Source organism: Tripterygium wilfordii, chromosome 14 (assembly GCF_013401445.1).
Source record: "Tripterygium wilfordii isolate XIE 37 chromosome 14, ASM1340144v1, whole genome shotgun sequence".
Taxonomy (NCBI): Eukaryota; Viridiplantae; Streptophyta; class Magnoliopsida; order Celastrales; family Celastraceae; genus Tripterygium; species Tripterygium wilfordii.
Window position 1 is genome coordinate 10619372 of NC_052245.1, and position 24557 is coordinate 10643928.

A 24557-nucleotide genomic window follows, 5' to 3' on the forward strand; every position below is an offset into this window, starting at 1 on the left:
TAAAAGAAAATTATAAATCTTAAATTCTAAACTCTAAATCTTAAATACTAAAATCTAAACACCTTAATTCTTAACTCTTGAACTTGAATAGGTCATGATATAAAATGGTTTTTTTTGGGAAATTGTAACTAATAATTGGAGCCCTCACACTTTATTTTTTAGGTGGAATTTCATATAATTATTTATTTGCTATCAGTTTATGTTGTGAAAAATGCTATACTTTGTATGCTGAGGGTGTTTGTTTTTCATTTTTTTTTTGTGGTAGCTTTTCATGTATATTTTTTGACAAATTACATATATGAGCGTTATCAATCAAACAATAATAAGGTACACAAATTTTAAAATATATATTCAATTGTGAAAAAGAAAAAAAAGAGACGCCCATAAGAGGGTAAAAGAAACCCTAAATCCCCTTACAAAAAATCAACTCAACGGTATTATGACTCACAAGTCTAATAATATTTGATTTGGACCATAAAAATTGTTAATTTTCTTAGAAACCCTAAATTAACAGCAGCGAGTCCAGTTATGGATTGAACCCTTGCGTCGGTTATGTGGTATGAATCATGCTAGTCTCACCGTAAGGAAATAATTGTGTAGACTTTCTCTAAGCTCACGTTCCCTGTTCGCTGCTATCCAACCCCAGGAAAGGAACCACTCCACTGTCTCCCGCTGCGCCTCCTCCCTCGAAAGGTACAATCTGTACTTACAACTTCTGTGTGTACTCATGTATTCTCTTTGTGCTACTCGTGTTTCAATTGTTCTATGCGATCAAATCGGCCCGTTTTGATGGCTTGCATCAGACGGAGAGAGAGGTTCTCGCTGCGAGTTGGCTTCGAATGCTAGATTCGAGGCACTGTAAATTCCTAATTCTGCTGGATAGTAGTTTTTTCCCCTCGTATCCCGAAAGAAAGAAAAGAAAATCAACTCGCGAGCTGTTCATATGCTATTTTTGAGTGCATGCGGAAAAAAAGTGTATTTTCCGACTGTAATGGCTAGGTTAGTGAATATTTTCTGAGACTGTTCAATTTAATTAGTTGCGCTTTCCTCTCTCTACTGAAATTGATGGTTTGTTGAGATGATCTCCTTAACAGAAAATTATTTTATTCTGCAGTTCCAATATGTAGACATTGAGAGGTGACTAGCTTGCTAGCCTGTTTTGAAGATTTATGTATGATCAGGCTGTAGTGTCAACTAACTTTTATATTGTTAAGCCGTTTTACTTTTTAATGACCCCAAAATTCTGGCAATGGGAAATTAGGATGAAAGCATGTTGAGCAGTAGTATGAGTTTGTTGAAAAGTTTACTCTCCGTGCAGTGTGCGTGTTTTGTTTTGGGTGGGCGAGGGGGGTGGGTGGGAGGGGTGATTGGTGGGTGAAATTGTAATGCCTTCAATATAGAGTTAAGTATTGCTGCTTTTGCAGCAAAATAATCATGGATATCATTCGAGACCCTAATGCAGTTTGAATATTAAAGGAGCTTGTAATTTATTTTTCTAATGGCTCGCTATTAATGGTATTTGTTTGAGTTTTGGAAACCGATAGACTTGCGTAGGTGTTGCATAAGTTGACGACTGATTTTTATTGTATCGCGGGATACAAATGTCTCCATTTCCCCTTTATAGTAGTCTATTTATAGCGTTGTGTGCCATTTAAACAAGCTTCTAATGAACACAGGACACTACTACAAGAATACATTCGTTGTCCCGCAATACAGTATCGTTGTTAATGTATCTGCTGAAAGTACTCGTGTTCTGTTATACTGACTGAAATTGATGATGCTTAATTTGTTTTTCCGATTTTCTTCGTGTTGAAGTGATGCTAGTTTACTGACAGTGAAGTACAAGCCGAGTTCTGGGCTTACAACCTGTGCATTCTACTATTTTCTGTGGTTATTGTCCTGAATGCTTTGTACTTTCTATTCTCTCACAATTAAGCAAGATGAGGAGCACTAGCCGGCAGAAAGAAATATATGGAAAAACTAAGCAGTCCCCTGGGAACTTCAATGAGGGAACTGCTGCTCGAACAAGACCCTTTAACTTTGATGAGATCATGGCTAGAAGGAAAGACAAGAAATTATCTGAAAATGTCAAAGTGGGAGTGGGAGCTAGTGAACCAGTGAATATATCAACAGTTGGCATTGTTGAAAATGTTTCCAGTCATTATAGATCTGAAACAGATAATGGAGGTGTTAAAGGTTCATCCTTGACACATGAAAAGCCCTTGTTGGAGGAATTTGTAGAGGCAGGTTTCAGAGAGAAAGATAAGCAAAAGTTTACGAAGGATGATAGTTCAACTAGAAGGAAACACAGAGGAGATTATGATTCAGAAACTAAATCAATGAGCAAAATGATAAAAGACGTAAGCAATAAAGCAAAAGAGGTGACCGATAAAACAATTCATGGCCGGGGAAGATTTGACAACCCGTTAAGTGATAAGGAAACTGCAAAGAAGCGTTCAAGAGATGTAAATAAGAAGGATGGACATGCAGACAAAAATAGAGGAGAATCTGAAAGAGGAAGCAAGAGAAATTACCCAAATGGAGGTAATGAGAAACACAGAGAGAGAATAGCCCCAAAGAAACATGATCGAGAAACAAAGCAAGAATCTGAAATTTCTGAGAGAAGGGAAAGGAAGGAGTTGTCAAAAGTTTATAATGAAGAATTAAGGTTGAAAAGAAGGCGATCAAAGAGTCGAGAGCGTGAAGGCAGGAAAAGGAGGTCTGTTTCACATTCACCCAAGTCACGCAAACATACTTCTCATCAGAGGCTAGAGCATGGGGAGATGTCCACACATTCTTTTAAGGATAGGTCTGGACAAAAGCATTCTGATGTTGACAGGAGGAGGGTAACGAGCAATGGTTTGACTAGCTACCATAGGCGACACGGTGGGTCATCTAGTGGGCTTGGTGGCTATTCACCAAGGAAGAGAAGAAGTGAAGCTGCTATGAAAACTCCTTCCCCAATTCATCACTCACCTGAGAAGAAAGCTGGTAAATCTACCGGAACAGGTACATCAGTCCCTGGTTCAGTCGCTTCTGATTTGCAAGCATCAAACCAAACTATATCCTCAAATATCCTTGAAGTTACCAGTACTGTTCCTATCGCTTCAACTTCAACGAAGCTCCTTTCTGCTGTTTCACCCAGTGTTTTATCAAATAAGGAGAGTGGTCCGATTGACTCTATTCAGCTAACACAAGCCACCCGTCCTATGAGGAGGCTCTATGTAGAAAATATTCCTGCTTCTGCTTCTGAGAAGGCTGTGATGGAGTGTTTTAATAATTTATTGTGTACTTCTGGTGTTAATTATATTGAAGGAGCCCAACCATGTATCAGTTGTGCGGTAAGTACCCCCATCACTCCTGAATTATGTGTTATTTTTGTAATCTGTATAATAGTAGTTTTTAGGCTTTCAGCATGATTTGTTGTATCTTAACTGCAGATTCACAAAGAGAAGGGCCAAGCTCTGCTAGAATTTCTTACTCCTGAGAATGCTTCAGCTGCCCTTTCTTTTGATGGCACTTCATTCGCAGGCTCCATTCTCAAAATTAGACGTCCCAAAGACTTTGTTGAAGTGGTAGTAAGAATTACAATCCTGCCACTTATTTCTTACTGTTATTATGACCCCATAATGATCTGTCTTTGTGTTGCTTGTTGTGATTTGGTTGATTGATGACCTGTGCTAGATGAGGAACTAGTAATTGTTTTCCAATTCTACGATATGTTGCAACTATGGATGTTTGAATTTTTCCCCTGCTATTTTCACCAGTCACATATCTGCAACTAGTTAATCTTTGCACGTAAGGTGTTATCTTTTGACTAGAATGTTTGGGCTCTGAGTACTTTTGCTTGAAGTTCTCTTTAGATCAATGTAATTGCAATTTTCTATGGGGATAATGGCAATGGGATTGGACATAGCCGTGGTTCACATCTAGAATCCATTTTAGTTAAGAAGCATTTTTTTTGAGAAGCGAAAGAGAGAATTAGTATAATAGGATAGACTAGTTAACAAATGGTGAGATTAAGTGCATGAAGAAGCTGATTTTCATCAACATTACAGTACCTGAATTTCAATGACTGAGGACTTTCCTGGTCCTTGAAAACTCTAAATTTAGACAGTATTGAAAAAGAGAAATAAAAAATGGTGAATTATGATTGTCCTCTTAGAATTTGGTAAGCATTATTAGGATTTTATCTGTGGTGGCTCGTATTAATTTCTCTTCACTTGATTTAGGTTTATTGTATTGGGTAGTATGGATGTAAAGAACCAAAGTTTAAGTGCCTGTGATGGATAAAGGAATGTTTATAGCAAAACCCTAGCACATGGGAGTTATACTCATTCTCTGGTGAAAATTTATGCTTTCACTGAAGCAATAGGTTGTGTTTTCAATGAAAGATTTGTATTATCGAAGACACATGATCCGCCATACGAAACTATTAGTTTTGGTTTCTGGTTTTCTCAATTCATGTATTTTGCAGCACAGAGTGGTAGTTGCACATAAGGAACCTCAGTGTTAGCTTGTCTTAAAGCTATTGCGGGCAATTTCTCGAAGAGTCTTATGGAAAAGGTGGCATTGGATAGTTCATACAATCATACTTCAGGAAAGAGATTCATGTCTGCAGCTCCAACTAGCTTGCTATTAAGCATATTTGGTTTAGCTGATTTTAGATTCGTATCTTGGATTACCAACAAACATTATATCTTTATGCGTATGTAAATACAAGTTTGTGTAAGTAGGACTGATATTATATTGAATCAACTAGGATAACACTAGTTCAACTATTCGAGCTCCTAACTACCCTGCCCAGTGAGGCAAGGGTTCACATGCCCACACCTATTGACTAATAAAAAAAACTAATTAACTGCAAAATGAGTTGACGGTGAACTATATTGGGTTCATAATAGGAAACACATTGGAACTATTAAGTCAGAAGACGGTTATGTTGTTGAGTTGGTTGGGTCTATCAATTAGTTTTAGATGTGAACCTCAGATGTAAGGCATTAAGTAAAAGTTTTGACTGGAAATATCCAGAGTCTAGTTATGATTGGTCAAATGAAAAGGCGCCATGGTTTGATGCATATAGATCAACTGCATAGCCTTATTCATTATTGAGTTGGTTTAGGCATTTTGATTCCTCAATATTGGAGGACACGGAGGAATTCATTATGAATTGTCTAATTATCTAGGGAGGGTCTTATAATTGTAAGAGTGTGTATGACATCACCATCTATTTTCACTGGGTTATTAATTCTCTTTTTCTTCATTGAAGCAATATCAATTGACTATCGACTTCATCACTGGGGACTATTGACTGTTGCTATTGCTTAACAAACTTTCTATTGCACATGGAATGTTCTGTTTGTCCCGTTATATGAGACATTTTCTGACTGTCATGCTGGAATCTCTTAAATAGGGAGTTTATGTTGCATGTGTCGTTATTCACGTTCTGGATGGTGAGGACGCTTGCTACTAAATAAGAAGATCTCCAGGTGTAGTGACAAGTTTGAGTGGTTGCCACTTCTTTTTCTGGCATTGGTTTTGAACGACTGATGTAGGCTGTTCAAACTGCAATTTTGTTATTTATACTACATGTAGTATAGTATTGCTGCATCTTTGGAATGCCTTGAGAGTTGAAATGTAGTCATACAAGGATAGAAGGTGTGATTCTCACGAGTAAGTGCTCACTTGAGTTTCTTCATAGTTATGCTGGACATAATATTTCAATCTTTGCTTACTAAAACACCGGTTAGTGTTGCAAACTGATGCTTTCCTCATAACACGAGCATGTATTGTACAAACTTTAATTGAATACATATAATCGCTCGTCATGAATGCTCATTTTTTTTCATCCTATCTTAGCGACTTCACTTTTTAATGGGTTATATGTTTTAACACAAGTTCTCTTCTATCACGGTTATGTCATCTCTCTCTTGTGCTTTGTGTGTGTCTGTGTCAACTCAGCTTCAAATGAATACATGGGAGTCATGTCAATAATTTGTAATAGTTCAGCTCAACTGAGTTTATTTTTGATTTAGTCCGTCCTTGCTTTCATCTTCCTTCAGCTATTTTATTATAGATGCTTTGAGGCTTTTGGTTTTGGAACTTGTCTCAAGGCATATAGGATTTTGGGTTTCTTTACTAAGTTTTTCACATGTTCTCTTGGATGATGGGGAAGCATTTGCAAAAAACAAGTAGGTTTTCAATTTTCTGGTTGCCACAATGGAACGGCACTTTTGAATAACTATGTGGAGTTAACTTTACATTTCTGTTTAGTTTTGTATTTTTATCCAGATAGTAAACAGGTTTTAATTTTCTAGTTTTAGTTTTTTGGTTACAATTTTTGCAAGTATTACCAAACAACTCACGGGTTCCCCTTTACCCTTCCGATTTAACTTCCATGTATGATTCGTAGAAGGTAATTTTATGTTACGCTGGGATATATATGTGTATACATGCTATTTGTATGATGTTTCCAGTCGAGAGTGATGTTTTTAGACTAAAATGATATTAGAGAACCACGAATTTTATGCTGATTTATATATGGTGATAACTTTTCAGAATTCAGTGTTTTTTTGTTACTGTTAATGTTTTGCATTGCACTCATTTAGCTGTCCATTTCAGTGCTTTAGAGTTTGTAACTTTGTTGTGGAAACAGGTATCCTGAAGGTTTCAATCTCTTTCTTATCAACTAGGTACCTTTTAGTTATGAAAATTGGCACCATTTGAGAGGAACAGTAGTTTCACGTTGGGCCTTTGGGCCTTAAATCTTTAGCTGTCAGATATATTATTTTGTAGTTTTTTTCCTGTTCAACTTAAATTTGGCTTTTGATTTCTTTTCTGTCTTTTCTGTGCAAAAACTGGCATGTATGAGAAGGTTCATAATATCATGATCCCATTTCTGTTGTCCAAAGCCTTATTCTTTCGTCAGAATGATTACAATAATGCAACTGCGTTCTAGAATGGAAGTATAATGGTGGGATAAATAATCCTGCCATGTTTGATGTTGCTGTACAACAGGTTTCGTTGCTTACAATTTAAAGTTATGTGGAATTGTAATACCCTCCCCCCCCCCCCCCCCCCCCCCGACCCCAAAAAAAAATAAAAATAAAATTGCAGAGTCTTCCTGCTTGCTTATGCTGTGAGAATAAGTATTTTATGATTAGCACTTTCAACTACTGCTTTGCTGTTTCTGAGGTATGTTGTGGTTACCATTCATGTATCAGGTTTTCAGACACTTGCTATTTTCATGCAGACTGGTGAACAAGGAAAATCCATGGCTGCTATTGATTTGGTCAGTGATGTTGTGAAAGACTCTCCTCATAAGGTATGCATGCAAACCCACTTATTGTATTTACTATATTTATTTGGAGAGTATAGCACTAGACTCATGTAGATGACCCTAAACTGTTATGGAGAAAGGCTATGGTGACGATGATTTAAGCTAATTTACTGATTAATGTTTCCACAATAACTTCTGGGGACTTTGATGATTAAATGTAATAAAGCTTGACATTGTTGATATGTGCTTTTGGAAGACGTCTTTGAAGGCAAGGTTCCAAGATTCCTCGATATTGGTGAAGATAAAGATTTCCTGGGTTTCTTTTATGCTCTCTCTCATAATTTTTATTTTCTTAGTTTATTCTGTTTGGGTCAATCTTACACAATACGCTTTTAGTCGTGTTGTTTTGCGATTTTTTTTTGTTCATTGTCTATCAAAGATACACACATCGAAACATTATTTTTGCATGCTATTCATTGAATGTTTTGAATGTTTTTTACCTATAATGTTCTTCGTTTGACTGTTGGTGCCAGATATTCATTGGTGGAATCTCAAAGTCAGTCTCGCCTAAGATGGTAATAACACTTTTAGACCCTTGTGGGCAATTTTGCTTTCATAATAACCTCTATAGTTCCCATTTCCTATCCTTACCAGTTACCACCCACATTCTTTCTTCTAAATCTTTTACTTTTTCTGCTTTTATTTCTTGGCTTTCTATTACTATTATTATATAGTGACTAGGACTTTTTACTGGTTTCTAGCTTATGGAGATCGTTAGTGCATTTGGACGTTTGAAGGCATACCATTTTGAAGTTGTTAAGGATCTTAATGAAGCATGTGCTTTTCTGGAGGTAATGTAGCACATAGTCACATACTTTTGGCTTGATTAATTTCTGTAGACTTGGTGCAATATTAGTTCAATCTGGTATAGTTGCACTGCCTACTTCTTTTCTTTTTGAAAATACTAGTCAAGTGATGTTCTGTTACATCTTGAATATGTTAACAGTCACTGAGTTGTTCATGATCTAATATTGTTGCGATCTTCTTCAATTTGCTTTTTTTTTTATCGGATTTCCAATCATTTGTATTCATTCCTTATTTGTTTTATTGAAATTGTAGTTACTTAGTTTTCTTATATGCAAATAGCTGATGGGTAATGAACACTTGTAAAGCATATGGGTTTTATATAGCTTGAACAAGTTCAAGTTGAATCAACAGAGGAGATATCAAAAGCCTTTTTAGTGGTAGTGCCTGCAGGAGTTTGATGTTCTAAGTTGGCAATCAGAAGATGGTATATTGGTCAACTCTAAAAGAATACAGGAATGAGGACCCAGATTGTAGTAGTTGATGTCTATGAGGATGTCATACTTGTGGGCTGTTTAGGGAATGGCGTGAGAACTTGATGGTAATGGGAACCTATGCATACATTCTGGGTTGAGAAAGCCCTGTTATTAAAGCCTTCTATGATAGTTCTAGGAAACAAATTGTGGAGGACCACATAAATCATAGTTTGGGGTTATATTGTGTTAGGTAACTCAAGTACAGGAGAAGTATAGTATTATGTTTTTCTTCCCTCTAATGTTTGCTGTTAGATGGTTTTTGATAGTTTCCGGATAAGCCTAATATTTTTATCTACTAATGTCAATTTTACGTTGCTTTAGATGGAGGAAGACGTTTAAAGTTCCCTACACATATACTTGCCTTGTAGGTCATTTTCTGTGCTTACATGTGGGTTTGGAAAAATGTTTTCTACTTGTCAAGTAGGAATTTGGTGGCTTTTCTCATTTGTGATAGCCCAGCCAAACTGGTATTTTTAAGCTCTTCTGATGTAGTTTTTGAAACTACCGATGTAAAATTTGTGTAGGATTGAGCAACCAAAACCCTAAAAGCATATAGATGAAGAATTATGTTGATGCTCAAAATTGGATAAACAAACAGAGTATGCCAGAGAATGATGTATAACTATAAGTTTCTGATTAAAGTTCTGCCGGCATTCTCACTTTGCATTTATGGAATGCTGGAGTGCTTTCTTTTGGCGTGTGGGATGACAAATGAGGGCTATCATGAGGTCCATTCCCTTACTGAATCCTTAGAAGACATCGTAATGTCAACGCCAACAATTGAATCGACATGCTACTACCCAATTAGCTATTAGAAGATTACGACCATTCTTATTCTTATTATTATTTTTGGATAGGAGGACCATGATTATTATCCATCAGACTTCAAGAAACACCTAACACAAAATAACATTGTAGTACAAGTACTCATCAAACTTGACAACATTAGTAATCTTGTCAGATGCTATGCTTCTTTGTGATTTGTGAATGTTTTGTAACTGTGAGTATTTATATTTTACCTTTATGCTGGTGCTCCTTTTTTTTTGTATTTTTTTTGTGACATACGCGTCGCTTTGGAGTTTGAAAATAGTTGTCTTGGTTGAATCTGCATTTGCTTAATTGCATCTCTCTCTTACGATATTGAATTTGTCAAGAAGGCAGCATGTCTTTTTGAGTTTGCGCAGACTCTCTGGAAATATACTGCTTGCAGATTTTGGGTTTTTGCTTTTATTTTCTTAAACTAATCAAAAAAATTTCCCTGAGTATGGATGTCTAAAATTTGTGTGTTCTGTGTCAATCAGTATGTTGACAAATCAGTTACTCTGAAAGCTTGTGCGGGATTAAATGGCATGAAGTTAGGAGGGAGAGTAATAACTGCAGTTCGAGCAATTTCAGATGCATCAGCATTGGTACTTGTGGTTCTGTTGCTGTTTATCTACAGATTTTTAATTTCCTATTTGCTTATTTACATTACTGCTTGAAGTTATTTCTCCTGTATATTTTTTATATTGAGATGTGCATTAATGAGATGAGAGAACACGTGCTAGGAAACAAGTGGAGACCTACCATTCTATGGGATCCCTGGACATGCTAAACCACTTCTTGAGCAGCCCACTCCAGTTCTGAAGCTGAAGAATGTGGTATGAAACGTGTCGCTAAATATAAAATTGTTTCTTTTAATAATTCCTTCATACCTTCTGTTCCACCGAACTATATGATTAGTAGTCTTTTTTTCTTACGAATTAAATTTATGATATTAAAAATTTCATGACGAATTATTTTATCATTTTCCCTTTTCCTTATTAGTTAAATTCAGAAGCGCTTTCATCCCTGTCTGAACTCGAACTGGAAGAAGTTATCGAAGATGTACGATTAGAGTGTGCCAGGTTCAAGAAGATACATTCTCCATTCAAAATTTTCACTTTACCCTGTTTTAAACGGGTGTTTGAAATGTGAATGTATTTATACTGCAGGTTTGGCACAGTTAAATCTGTTAATGTTGTCAAGCTTCATGAAGGCTGTATGCTCATGTCAGAAGCTTGCAAAATTAATGACAAAACAGAATGTGATGAGAGCCAGCAAATTTTAGGCAATGAAGAAACAGATTTGAAAGGAGGGTCTTCAGAAGAAGCCATTGACCAGTTCTCTGGAGGAAATAGTGGAGCGGAGTCTCTGGATGGCACCAGAGGAATGTTGGAAGTTGATGAAGTTTTAGAAAGCAGTGGCATCAATCATGAGAGGCCCGACCGTATGGAGGATGTGCCATGTGAGCCAGGTGGACTTGATCATGACATTGATGTTGAAGCCCTAGCTGGCAAGAGCACATTGGGATCATTTGCTCAAGAAGCTCTTCTGCAGCCAAATACACCAAGAGAGGAATCAGACCTTAGAGACAATGAGGTAAGCGTGGGTATGGAAGGTGGCAACAGTGGTGTGGAAACCAAATTAGTCATTCGAGAAGAGGGAACTCGTGAAAATGATAGTGTGGATGTATCTGAGGCTTCTGGCAAGTTTGACAATGATGATCAGGATCGTAGTAGTCTCGAACGCATGTTTGAGCCGGGCGGTGTTTTTGTTGAGTATGGAAGAACAGAGGCTTCTTGCACAGCAGCACATAGTTTGTATGGGAGGCTGTTCGATGACCGCATTGTGACAGTGGAATATGTACCTCACCATCTCTACCGGGCAAGGTTTCCGAAATGAATGTGCTACGTTATCGATTAAACTGGTTAGCATGATTTTGTTTGCCAAATGACAGTTTATATAATTAGGTCTGTCTAAGCCTGGTGATATTCCTACATTGAGCTGCACTTTGTTTATGCCAATATCTTATAACAACCTTCAAAGCTTTGGCCTGGTTGTGACTGGTGAGATGAGATCAGATTGAATAGTTTGGTTACGTCTAACACAGGTGTTAGATCACATGAGACAGGTGTTCAGTGATAACTTTATTTTTTACACCCTATTAGTACATGGTAAAGTTCTTGGAAGGGATATTGGCACCCCCACTTTTAGTATTCGAACTCCATTTTATTGAGCTTCGGGTCTCTTCAAGGTACAAACTTCAAAAAAAAAAAAAAAACTATTTTTGTTTGTCATTCTGTCGTTTTCTCATACTTATTTTTGTTTCTTTCTCAGTATTTTAATTAATTAAAATTTTAAAATATTCATTTTTATCATTTCTTTGAAATTCTTATAATTAATTAATTTCAATTTCAAATGAGACATTTATTATACTATTATATGTTTTTCTTTTCTATTTTTTTTATCTTAAATTAATCAATTATCTTTGTTAATCTTTTAGGTATATACCCCAGTTTGGCTGCATTAAGCAAGTGTTTAAATTCTTTTAAAAAGATCAAACTTTTCTAGCATAGCATAATCATAATCAACATCTAACAATGGAATTATGCTCTTACAAGGAAATCATGATAAAGGAGTTTCAAGGGTTTAAGAAATGAACGTCAGAACCCTCTTTGTTTTTGGTTGAACAATTTGATGCAATACTTTTATAATTTGTTCCCTAGGAAGCTAAAGCTTGTGCTTGTTCATTAAATATTAGCCAAACTCCTTGCCTTGGAGTGTCACCCAATTGCATATGACCAAAACCATGCGCATCATCTTGGCTCACGGGTACACATTGCTCACCACTCCTTTGAGATCTCCATCTCCTTTAAGCTCCCCTTCTAATGGTGCATCCTCATCCAAGTCTAGTACCCATGTGTACCATTAGAATTCAACTCCTATGGATGTTCAAGGGCTCTTCAAACTTGAAAAAATTTGTTTATCTACCAGCACAATGGATTCGAGTGTGGTTATATCATAGAAAATTATCTAACACACTTTCCTTAACCATTCTAGGCTTAAACTTCTCAAGATTTTCTTTTGTATTCAAGAAGAAGCATTTTCAAATTAAAAACACTAAAGTAGACAACTTTAGGTTTCTCTTCATACAAAAGCTTACAAAGATGATTTATTCGATAATTACCTCATATTCAAACTATTTCATATATTATATGCAATTCACGCTTATTTTGCAATCTTTTTCAATAAAATTTCAAAGGCATGCAAATTCATCACTCTCATGCAGTAGGCAAGCATCATATGAAAATGTTCAAGCATACCCAATAGAATACTGAAACACTAAAAAATAGAGAGGGAAGGGAGTGGAGTGGAGTGTTGTGTTGTGCATGAGAGAGTTGTTGAAGATTATACAATGTTTTGTTTTGTTTTGTTTTTATAATTTTCTTAGTGTTTTTTATTTTTCTTTCTGGGCAGCTTTGTTTTGTGTTTTATTCTAAAACTATCTTGCATTTTCTTTACAATTATTTATGGGCAGTTTTGTTTTTCGTTTTTGATTTATAACCAAAAGTAAATTTCAAAGGAAGACGCTATTATTCTCCTTCATATCCAACTTCTTTGGAGAAATCGGAAACAAAGGTGACCGTTCTATACGTTTGGATTCTACATATAAGCGTTCCAACATCAAGTCATATTGACAACGCGTCCTTCTACGAACTGACTCACTCAAATCCATACACCCAAAAGCTCAAGAAGACCCAATGAAATACACAAAGACAGAGAGAGGAAAGGGAATGTAGTAAAAAAATTCAGTTGTGTATGAGAGATCTGTTGAGGAGAAGAAGAAATAAATGGTGGTGTGAAGTATAATGGTCCCTCATCCTCATCCTGTGTAGAGATAGGTATGAAGTAGAATGGTTCCCTCATTTTGTGCTTCTTTCAATTTTAGGAAACATACTAGGAATAGATAGAGTCATAGAGGCAGGGAGTCGGAACCCTAATCTATCTATCTACAAAAATGCGTTGCTAGATGGAGCCCCCCATCAATTGTTTTGAAAATCAACTTTGATGCAGCTTTGAAGGCCCCTAAGATCGGGTTAGGGATGATAGCAAGAGATCAGGCAGGTGCTCACATTGCCTCTTGGTCTGTTTGCTGCTATGGGCCCTCTAACCCTTTCTTTGTAGAGTGTGTTGCTGCCAAGGAAGCTATTATGTTTGCCAGGTCTCTCAACTATGATCATGTTATTTTGGAAGGAGATTCGACGTTGGTCATTGCGGCCTTGAATAGTGAAGATATTGGTCTGTCTGAAACTGACCTATGTATCAGTGGAGTCAAAGAGTTGTTTTCCAATATTACATTGGTTTATAGTGATTTCCTGCCTGTTTTCTTTTTATTTTTTATTTAACTCAGCTAACAAATAAGACTTTGTGTTTATGGTTGTTATTCTGTGGTGCTAATGGGACGGGCCACAGCCGTAATTGGATTTCCTATTGTTTGTTATTTGTGATGATGCTCGAGTCAGTTCTTCCTTTGTTTTATTGTCATACTATTACGGATGTTCTTCTTTTGATTCTTATTTGGAATCATGTATTGCCTGTGATATAATATGCTTTGCAATCAATTGTTTATGGCTTTTTTCCTAATTCTGTGCAGCTCTCACATTTCCAACACTGCATTGGATCTTTCAAGCTTTGATTGTACACGACATTTTCCAGGTTATCTTTTATAAAAATAAAAGACTATGATATTATTCATAAATCTTTCCTGTGTTGTTACTTATTGATTAGTTGTCATTGATTTCGATTGTGTGCTGTCAATTTTTATTTCATGCTTGGGCACAATGGCTGATGTTAATCTAGCTGTTTGTCAATTAAGAAGAGCTAAAAGGAAACAACTTATTGTTGGTAGGAGAGTTAATAGTTAAAAAAATTATTCTGGGGGTGTTGTCACATCAATGGGGGAGGGAGGTAAGAGGAGGCAGATTATCCCCTCTTTGATGCCGTCGTTTGCTCATTCTGACGATAATTATGATTCCATTGTGCCACTAGATCTTTGTTGTCCCATTTATAGCTGTCATTTTTGTGGAGCTTTGTATTGGCATGCTGAACGTGTTAAATCTGGTTCTAAAACTAATCCTAGATTCACTATTTGTTGTAGTGGGGGGTCGGTTGTTCTTCCATTGTTAAGAGATACCCCTGCTTTTCTTGATTATCTACTAGATTTAACTCATGCTGGTTTTGTTAAGTTGTTTCGTGAAAGCATAAGAATATATAATTCTATGTTTGCTTTCACTTCAACTGGCGCTAAGGTAGACGCTGCCATTAACAATGGATCAGGGGTTTATGTTTATAGGATTAATGGGCAAAATCATCATAGGATAGGTTCTCTTCTCCCTCAACTTGGTAAAAAACCATCATATGCCCAACTATATGTTTTTGACACTGAGAATGAGGTTAGTAATAGGATGTCATTGTTTCCATCTGCTGCTCATGTTGGTGGTATAGATCAGGGGACTGTTTCCGAATTGGTTAAATTACTTGATGAATGTAATGAGATTGTTAAAGCTTTCAGGATGGTTAGGGATAGATTCGATCAAAGTGGCGTTGTTTCAGTGCGATTGAGATTACTTGAGAGGAGAGCACGAGATGGTGTTCAATATAACTTACCTACCTCTTCTGAACTCGCTGCTTTGATTGTGGATGATTTTGGTCAACACTCTGAGGGTAGAGACAATATAGTCGAGCATATAAATTCTGGGTTGCAGCGTATTAGTGAACTGCATCCCAGCTTCATGGCAATGCAATATCCTATTTTGTTTCCATTTGGGGAAGATGGCTATAGGGTTGATCTTAAACGAAATTTAGGCCGTTGTCGTCTATATGGTAAGAGAGATCGAATAACAATGAGGGAATATTATGCATTTAGGTTGCAACATCGGATTAATGAAGCGAAGACATTATTAAGGGGAGGCCGTCTTCTTCAACAATACATTGTCGATGCCTTTTGTTCTGTTGAGGAGATGCGTTTACGGTTTGTGATGGATAATCAAAAGCAACTTAGAGTTGAAATGTATAGGGGGATTCAAGATGCATTACTTAGAGGTGATACGAACACAAATGATGTTGGAAAGCGTATTATTTTGCCATCAAGTTTTACAGCCGGTCCTAGGTATATGATCCAAAATTATCATGATGCAATGGCTATTTGTAAGGTTTATGGACACCCTGATCTATTTATTACGTTTACATGTAATTCCCAGTGGCCTGAGATCCCAAATGCATTAAAATTGATTGAAGGTCAGCGTCCTGAAGACAGGCCTGATATTGTCAGTCGTGTATTTAAGATGAAGGTTATTGAACTCCTGAATGATATTAGGAAAAAGATGATATTTGGTGATGCTCTCGCTTGTGTTCACACAATAGAATTTCAAAAGAGAGGATTGTCGCATGTGCACATTCTTGTATGGTTGTCTTCATCTCATAAAAATCCAAGCGCATCAAAAATAGATCTTTTGATTTCAGCTGAAATACCAGATAAAACCATTCATCTGCTTGCATTTAACACAGTTTCTAAATTTATGATGCATGGTCCTTGTGGTATAGATAATCATTTATCGCCATGTATGCTTAACGGAAACTGTTCAAAACACTTTCCTAAAGAATTTCTGTCGAATACAATTGTTGGTAAAGACAATGTTCCACGTTATAGAAGGAGAAATGACGGTGTGTCTACTATAAAAAATGGTGTTCCCTTGGATAATAGGCATGTACTTCCTCAAGATGTTAATCTCATTGTGAAATATCAGGCACATATTAATGTTGAGTGGTGTAATAAATCACGTCAATAAAATATCTTTTCAAATACATAAACAAAGGTCTGGATAGGGCAAGGGCAGTGATTGAAGAGGAATTTCAAGGTGATTCCTTTGCTTCTGATGGTGAAAATACATGTAAAATTATTGATGAGATCAAACTATATTTGGATTGTCGATATGTGAGTGCATATGAAGCTGTATGGAGATTATTTGAGTTCCAAATACATTATAGATATCCATCAGTAGAACGACTAGTTATTCATCTTCCAGACATGAATTCTATTATTTTTGGTGAAGATAAGGACCTACGGTTTATTGGACATGTAGAAGATCTTGGAAAGACAATGTTTACTGAATGGATGGCCACTAATTCAAACTTTCCAGATGCACGTGAATTAACATATGTTTTATTCCCTACACGATGGGTTTGGAATGGCGGACAAGGGAATGGGACGAGGCATTGGGAGAGGCTGAACATTGGGCAACTGCTCCACAACTCAGGCAACTTTTTATGACAATGGCTATATTTTGTGAGGTGGTCAACGCATGTGTTCTGTTTGAAAAATATTTTGCGGCTTTGTCAGATGATATTTTGTACGAGGCAAAAAGTGCAAAACATATAGGATCGTCGTTAATGATGGATCTGGATGTTAGGGATCAGCTTCTCCTTCAATTGGAATCTCTATTCAATGCAAATTGCAGCTCCCTTATAGAACATAAATTACCACTTCCAAACGTTTCTTCATGTGCTGGTTTGGAGAACAGATTTTTTAGAGAGGAAATGAGTTATGATTCTGATGTTCTTGCAAATTTGCATTCACATTTAATAAATCGCTTAAACGTTGATCAAAGGGTGGTATATGATTCAGTGTTGGAATCTGTTGATAATAACTTGGGGAAGTTATACTTTGTGTATGGTCATGGTGGTACGGGGAAAACATTTCCTTATCAAACATTGATAAGTAAGATTAGGAGCCAGTCAAAGATAGTATTGGTTGTTGCTTCATCTGGAATTGCATCATTACTACTTCCTGGAGGTAGGACGACTCATTCACGATTTAAAATTCCTATACACATTTATGAGAATTCAACATGTGATATTAAAAAGGGATCACAACTAGCAAAGTTAATCCAGGAATCAACATTGATTGTATGGGACGAAGCCCCAATGGTCCATAGGCATTGTTTTGAAGCACTTGATAGAACTATGAGGGATATATTAGGTGGTTACAATGGACGAGATAGTGAACAAATATTTGGGGGAAAAACAATTTTGTTGGGCGGTGATTTTAGACAAATTCTCCCAATTGTTAGCAGGGGTACAAAATTAGATACGATTCGTGCATCTATAACAAAATCTTATCTTTGGAAGCATTGCAATGTCTACCTGCTTAAAATGAATACGAGGCTTTCCTTTGATGGTCTTGACCCATCAAAAAAAATTCTCATGACAGAATTTGCTTCTTGGATCTTAAGTGTTGGTGATGGTGTGGCTCAAGGGACCAATTCACATGTTCCTGGAGATGGTGAAATGTGGATTGATTTGCCCCATCATTTACTCTTAGAAATGACACTTACTCTCACGTGTTCCGACTGAAGAAATGACATACCATAGCTTTGATTCAATATGTCGCTCCTCAGGATGCATTAATGACGAAAACATTCTTTACCCGACTGACTTTCTTAATTCCATTAAAGGAAATGGACTTCCTGATAATGAGCTAAAATTAAGAGTAAATACACCTATTATGTTGCTGCGTAATCTAAACCAAACATCTGGTCTCTGTAATGGGACAAGACTATTGGTCACTAAACTTGGTAAACGAGTCATTCAAGCAACCATAATCGATGGCTCTCATTCAAAACAGACTGTTTATATACCTCGGATAATAATGACTGCTTCTGACTGAAAATGTTGCTTCATCATATTATCTGAATCTTGCAGAAAATCTAATCATGCCATGCAAACAACATGCTACACTACCAAACCCATTCCCACACATGATTGAATGTATGATATATTATTCAATGCCAATGAAATCTCTATATAACACAGCTGCTCATTCTCTTTTCTTCTACCTCAATCACCTCCCCTCATTCTCTTTTTTTCCACACCAATCAATCACATCTACTCATTCTTTTTTTCTTCCACAGCAATCACCTCTACCTAACAGAGCCAATGGTTGTTTTTCGTCCCTCAAGAATAAGACTCCTTCAGGAGTTAACAGAGGCATTTCTTGTCCCAGAACCTGCATATTCAATCATTCACAGAGTCAACAATCGTGATAAGGTTGTTTAACATTGGGCATATATGACCTTGCCACAGGAGAAATATATAAGACAGAAGCTGTCATAACTGATGGCTTAAACAGGGCACAAGAACTTGCTGCGGAGGCAATGTTTAACATGATGAAGAACAAGTTTGCTCTTGAAATAGATGATCTCAACTTTGGTAACGTCATGTACTACCAAGACACCATAAACACGTGTGAAATACGATCTAAACTGTTGAATGGCAGTGAGGTTTGCTTAGTTATGTGATGTATTCCTTGTTTTATTTGGCTTATTTAAGTTTATGTTTGACTTAGGTTGTTACGTGTCTGACTTGTTAAGACATGTTTTATATTGTTTTATTTTTATGTTTGTAAGTGAGCCACGTGAGCTAGCTAGTTTCAGGAACTAGTTTACATCTAAAAGCATGTTTTTGTTCTTGTGTGGCTGTACTGTACTTTGTATTGCAGACTGAATATACGAAAGTTTTCTCTGCAAGTTACTATTTTTTGATCAGTTCTTCTGTGTTACTTCATTTCAGTTGTGTTTTTTGAGTTTCTCTTGTTGTGAAAGGTTTAGCTAGCTGCTGACCTTGTATTGAAGTTCTGAAGTGAAGGTTGCAGGGTGCTGGTGTGTTGATAAGTGTTCTCAGGTCAAGCCAGCTGCTGATCTTGGTGTTCTTGTGGTGCTAACAAGTGGTATCGGAGCCTAGCTTCTTAAAGGACCTGTGTTGGAGTCTTTGAGTAATCTAGGGTTTGTGAAAATTCTGAAATCAAAAGGTATGTCTTCAAACAAAATCTCTCTTCCACCACCACCTGTCTTTAGTGGTGAAAGCTATGATTTTTGGTCTATAAAGATGAAGGCCTATCTCATGGCACATGATTTGTGGAGAGTAGTTCTGGATGGTTATGTTGAAACAGAACTGCCAGATAATGCTACTGTAGCTCAGCTCAAATCTCATACTGATGTATACACTAAGAATTACCAAGCTCTTAGTTTTATACACTCTGCTGTACATGAGACTATTTTTCCAAGGCTGGTTGGTGCAAATACAGCCAAGGCTGCATGGGACAGGTTGCAGGAGGAGTTCCAAGGCAGTACTAGGGTGAGGCAGCAAAGATTGTTGACTTTGAAGAGAGAATTCGAGATGTTGAAGATGAAGGAGAGTGATTCTGTTAAAGATTACTCAACTAAGCTAGTAGATTTGGTGAACCAAATGAAGCTTTATGGTGAGGATGTGAAAGACCATAAGGTTGTGGAGAAAATACTTATCAGTTTACCTGAGAGGTTTGAAGCTAAGGTTTCAGCTATAGAAGAGTCATGTGATTTAAGTCAACTCACTATAACTGAACTTTGTAGTAAGCTTCAGGCACATGAACAAAGAACATCTTTTAGAAATGAAGATGTCACTGAGGGAGCCTTTCAAGCAAGGCATAAAGGGAAGCATTCCTCGGCTTCCAAGGATGGCAAAAAGAAGTTCAATGAGAAGGGTTGGAAAGGGAAGGCAGCTGAAGGTGCCAGTTCAAGTGATTCTGGAAAAAAGAAAATTTTTCCTCCTTGTCCACATTGTGAGAAAACTAATCATCTAGAGAAGACATGCTGGGAGAAGTATGGTAAGCCCCAAATTCAGTGCAGATTTTGCAAGAAGTTTGGGCACATTGAGAGGTTTTGCAAGCAAAAACAAAACTCAAGCCAATCTGAAAATTCTTCTCAGCAGGCTAATTTCTCTGATGTTCAAAAGAAGCAGCAGCAAGATAGTTTGTTTATGGCTTTGAGTGGTTCACAAACTTCAGAGAGTGATTATTGGCTTATTGACAGTGGCTGTACAAGTCACATGGCAAAAGATATCAGATTGTTTTCATCTCTGGACAAGTCTGTGAGGACCAAAGTTACATTGGGGGATGGTGAAGTTGTTGAAGCAGAAGGAAAGGGCTCAGTGTCTATTAATACTAAAAGGGGTACTAAGCATATAAATGATGTGCTTTTTATTCCAAGGTTGAAACAAAATTTACTCAGTGTATCTCAAATGATGAAGAAGGGATATTCTTTGATCTTTAAAGACTGCTGGTGTGCTATTTCAGATTCAAGTGGTTCTGAGGTGGTCAAGATCAAGATGTCTGATAATTGCTTTTCTTTGAATTTTAATCCTGCTGGGCAGCAAGCATGCACTGTGAAATTAGACAATTCTTGGTTGTGGCATAGGAGGTATGGCCATTTCAATTTGAAATCTTTGAAATTTGCTATTGATGGTGAATTGGTTAGGGATATGGGAGATGTGTATATCAGTGAGGGCGTTTGTAGTTCTTGTCAGCTTGGGAAGCAGCACAGGTTGTCTTTTCCAACTGAAGGAGCATGGAGGGCTAGTGAGAAGTTGGAGTTGGTACATACTGATGTGTGTGGACCTATGAGTGTCCCCTCACTGAGTCAGAACAAATACTTTGTGTTGTTTATTGATGACTATACCAGGATGACATGGGTGTATTTCATTAGTAGTAAAGCTCAAGTTTTTTCAGTGTTTAAGAAGTTTAAAACTCTGGTGGAGTCCCAAAGTGGGATGAAAATCAAAACAATCAGATCTGATAATGGGAAAGAGTACACCTCAAATGCATTTAATCAATTTTGTGAGGATGTTGGGATTGCTCATCAATTGACTGTGAGCTACACTCCTCAGCAGAATGGAGTTTCAGAGAGGAAGAATAGGACTGTGATGGAGATGGCAAGGTGTATGTTGCTGGAAAAGAAGTTGCCTAAGCTGTTTTGGGCAGAGGCAGTGTATACTTCAGTGTATCTCTTAAACAGACTTCCAACAAAGTCTGTAAAAGGGATGACACCAGTTGAAGCTTGGCTAGGTATGAAGCCATCAGCTAAGCACCTGAGAGTTTTTGGCTCAGTGTGTTATTCTCATATTCCATCACAGAAGAGAAGTAAGCTTGATCAAAAAGCTGATGTGGGGATTTTCTTGGGGTATGCTTCACAGTCTAAAGGTTACAGAATCTACAATGTGGAGACCAAGAACATTTTGGTTAGCAGGGATGTTGTGTTTGATGAAGATTCTTGCTGGAATTGGGATGATCAGGTTGTTCAGAAGTCTGTTTTGGAGCAGCAGGAGAGTGTTTCTACTAAAAAGGCTTCTAATATACCTATTGATGTTGCTGAAGTTGATTCGGATGATGAAAGGGAAGTGGTGAAGCACAAATCTCTTTCAGAAGTATATGAGAGATGTTGTGCAGCTATAGTGGAGCCTACCAGCTATGCTGAAGCTTCACAATTTGAAAAATGGAACCATGCTATGAAAGAGGAGCTGGTTATGATTGATAAAAATCAAACTTGGGAGTTAACTGAAAAGCCTCAAGGACAACATGTTATTGGAGTCAAGTGGGTCTATAAGACCAAATTGAACCCTGATGGTTCTGTATTTAAACACAAGGCCAGGCTGGTTGTAAAGGGGTATGCTCAAGTGGCCGGAGTGGATTTTGGAGATACTTTTGCACCAGTGGCAAGGCATGACACAGTGAGACTTTTGGTTGCTTTGGCAGCTCAGTTGGGCTGGAAAATATACCATTTAGATATTAAATCTGCTTTTCTGAATGGTGTGCTTGAAGAGGACATTTATGTGCAGCAACCTGAAGGTTTTATCGTGTCAAGTAATGAAGATAAGGTGTACAAGCTCCATAAGGCCTTGTATGGTCTCAAGCAAGCACCAAGGGCTTGGTATACCAAAATTGATTCATATCTCCTACAGCAGGGTTTTAGGAGGAGTGATAATGAGCCAACCTTGTACGTGAAGCATGGTGAAGACCAGCTGATTGTCTCATTGTATGTTGATGATTTTCTGGTGACAGGAAGGAGATTAGCTTCTGTGGAGGCTTTCAAGGCAGCAATGATGAGGGAATTTGAGATGTCTGATTTAGGGGAGATGAAGTACTTTCTTGGTATGGAAGTGTACCAATGTGAAGAGGGCATTTTCTTGTCACAAAAGAAATATGCTCAGGATATTTTAAAGAAGTTTAAGATGGAGAATTGTAAGGCAGTGGCTTCTCCTTTGATTGTTAATGAGAAGCTATCTAAAATGGATGGGGTTGAGAAGGTGGATTCATCCATTTATAGAAGCTTGGTTGGAAGCTTGCTTTATTTGACTGCTACCAGACCAGATTTGATGTTTGCAGCAAGTCTGTTGTCTAGGTTCATGAATTCACCTAGTCAAACTCATTCAGGTGTTGCTAAGAGGGTTTTGAGGTATCTTAAGGGTACTGTGGATCATGGAATGTGGTACCAAAGGCTTGGTGATTGTACTTTGCAAGGTTATGTGGATAGTGATTGGGCTGGAAGTGTTGATGACTCAAAGAGCACATCTGGTTATATGTTTTGCTTGGGAACTAATGTGTTTTCTTGGAGTTCTAAGAAGCAAGAGGTTGTAGCTCAGTCCACTGCAGAGGCTGAATATATCTCAGCTGCAGCAGGTGCAAATCAAGCTATTTGGTTGAGAAAACTTCTGTCAGATTTGGGGCATAAGCAGGAGGAAGCAACTGTTATTCATTGTGATAGTACATCAGCTATTGCAATAACAAAGAACCCTGTACAGCATGGCAGGACCAAGCACATTCGAGTCAAGTTTCATGCTCTAAGGGAGGCTGAGAAAAATGAAGATATCAAGCTTGTGCATTGCAGTTCTGGTGATCAGATTGCTGATATTCTGACCAAAGCACTGCCTAGGGGCAGTTTTGAAGCTCTGAAAGTTATGATGGGTGTTACTAAGCTAAACCTCAAGGAGGAGTGTTGAATGGCAGTGAGGTTTGCTTAGTTATGTGATGTATTCCTTGTTTTATTTGGCTTATTTAAGTTTATGTTTGACTTAGGTTGTTACGTGTCTGACTTGTTAAGACATGTTTTATATTGTTTTATTTTTATGTTTGTAAGTGAGCCACGTGAGCTAGCTAGTTTCAGGAACTAGTTTACATCTAAAAGCATGTTTTTGTTCTTGTGTGGCTGTACTGTACTTTGTATTGCAGACTGAATATACGAAAGTTTTCTCTGCAAGTTACTATTTTTTGATCAGTTCTTCTGTGTTACTTCATTTCAGTTGTGTTTTTTGAGTTTCTCTTGTTGTGAAAGGTTTAGCTAGCTGCTGACCTTGTATTGAAGTTCTGAAGTGAAGGTTGCAGGGTGCTGGTGTGTTGATAAGTGTTCTCAGGTCAAGCCAGCTGCTGATCTTGGTGTTCTTGTGGTGCTAACATAAACACCAAGAAGACAAAATCAAAGATCTCAACACCATTGTTAATTCTGTTATAGCAGAGAGAGAGGAGGCCATGGACAAAATATATGAACTGAACCACCAGTTTGAAATCACCAAAGCACAAAGAGAAGAGGCACTGAATGAAACTGAGGAAGTCAATCAACCTCAAGTATGATATCACAAGTTTGAATTTTGTTCATCAACAAATCACTACAAACCAGTGTTCATATTAATGAAGAATTGTCTTTTCAATAGGTGATCTTATCATTCCAATCACTATATTCAGAGTACTATCAAACCACAAACACAATATTGTATTTCTTTATAAAGCATCAATCACACAATAATTTAACATTCAATTAATTAGTTCCTTCGTGCATATCTAACTCTTGTAAACGCTAATTCTTCTTCTCCTACAACTAAACACTCTAACTATGATCCCTCTGCATTATATGAATCAAGTAATTTGTTCAATATTCAGAAATAATTTAAACCTGCCATAAAAAAATACTTGACTTTGTAATTTAACTAACTGTGTCCCTAGATTCTTTTAACTATAACATCTATCTATCAAAAAAATTCATGTTAGTATGCTTCATTTATACATCAGTATTTCAACACAAATATGTTGTTTAGGATTTAAGTATTATTTACCAAGGGATCAAAAAAATCTAAAAACATGATAAGAACAAGGTATTTGTCAGTATAATCTAATTAAAGGAAGCAAAAAAACTGATTATTAATGATTAAAATTAAAATCTAATTAACGCACGATCTTCCAAGTCATTGGAAGTAGAACCGACGGATGAGTGTTCCAT

General features: G+C 37.1%; 2 protein-coding genes across 6 annotated transcripts; both read left to right on the forward strand.

Annotated features, from left to right (window-relative positions):
* The first annotated feature begins 444 nt into the window (after nucleotides 1–444).
* Nucleotides 445–11636, forward strand: LOC120015076 (splicing factor U2af large subunit A-like). Of its 5 annotated transcripts, none has more exons than XM_038867291.1 (10): nucleotides 445–693; nucleotides 1816–3341; nucleotides 3441–3578; nucleotides 7253–7324; nucleotides 7813–7854; nucleotides 8041–8130; nucleotides 9921–10028; nucleotides 10167–10259; nucleotides 10426–10505; nucleotides 10593–11636. In XM_038867291.1, exons 2-10 carry the CDS (start codon nucleotides 1941–1943, stop codon nucleotides 11320–11322), a joined length of 2754 nt encoding a protein of 917 aa, XP_038723219.1. In that variant the 5' UTR covers nucleotides 445–693; nucleotides 1816–1940; the 3' UTR covers nucleotides 11323–11636. The 5 variants fall into 5 exon arrangements, with proteins under 5 accessions (XP_038723219.1, XP_038723223.1, XP_038723220.1 ...); XM_038867295.1 differs by having other exon boundaries at nucleotides 3441–3575; XM_038867292.1 differs by having other exon boundaries at nucleotides 1836–3341.
* A 2739-nt stretch (nucleotides 11637–14375) lies between these two features.
* On the forward strand, nucleotides 14376–16750 carry LOC120014232. Its single transcript, XM_038866150.1, has 2 exons — nucleotides 14376–16248; nucleotides 16296–16750. The coding sequence occupies exons 1-2, from the start codon at nucleotides 14376–14378 to the stop codon at nucleotides 16748–16750; spliced, it is 2328 nt and encodes a 775-aa protein (XP_038722078.1).
* The last annotated feature ends 7807 nt before the right edge of the window (nucleotides 16751–24557 follow it).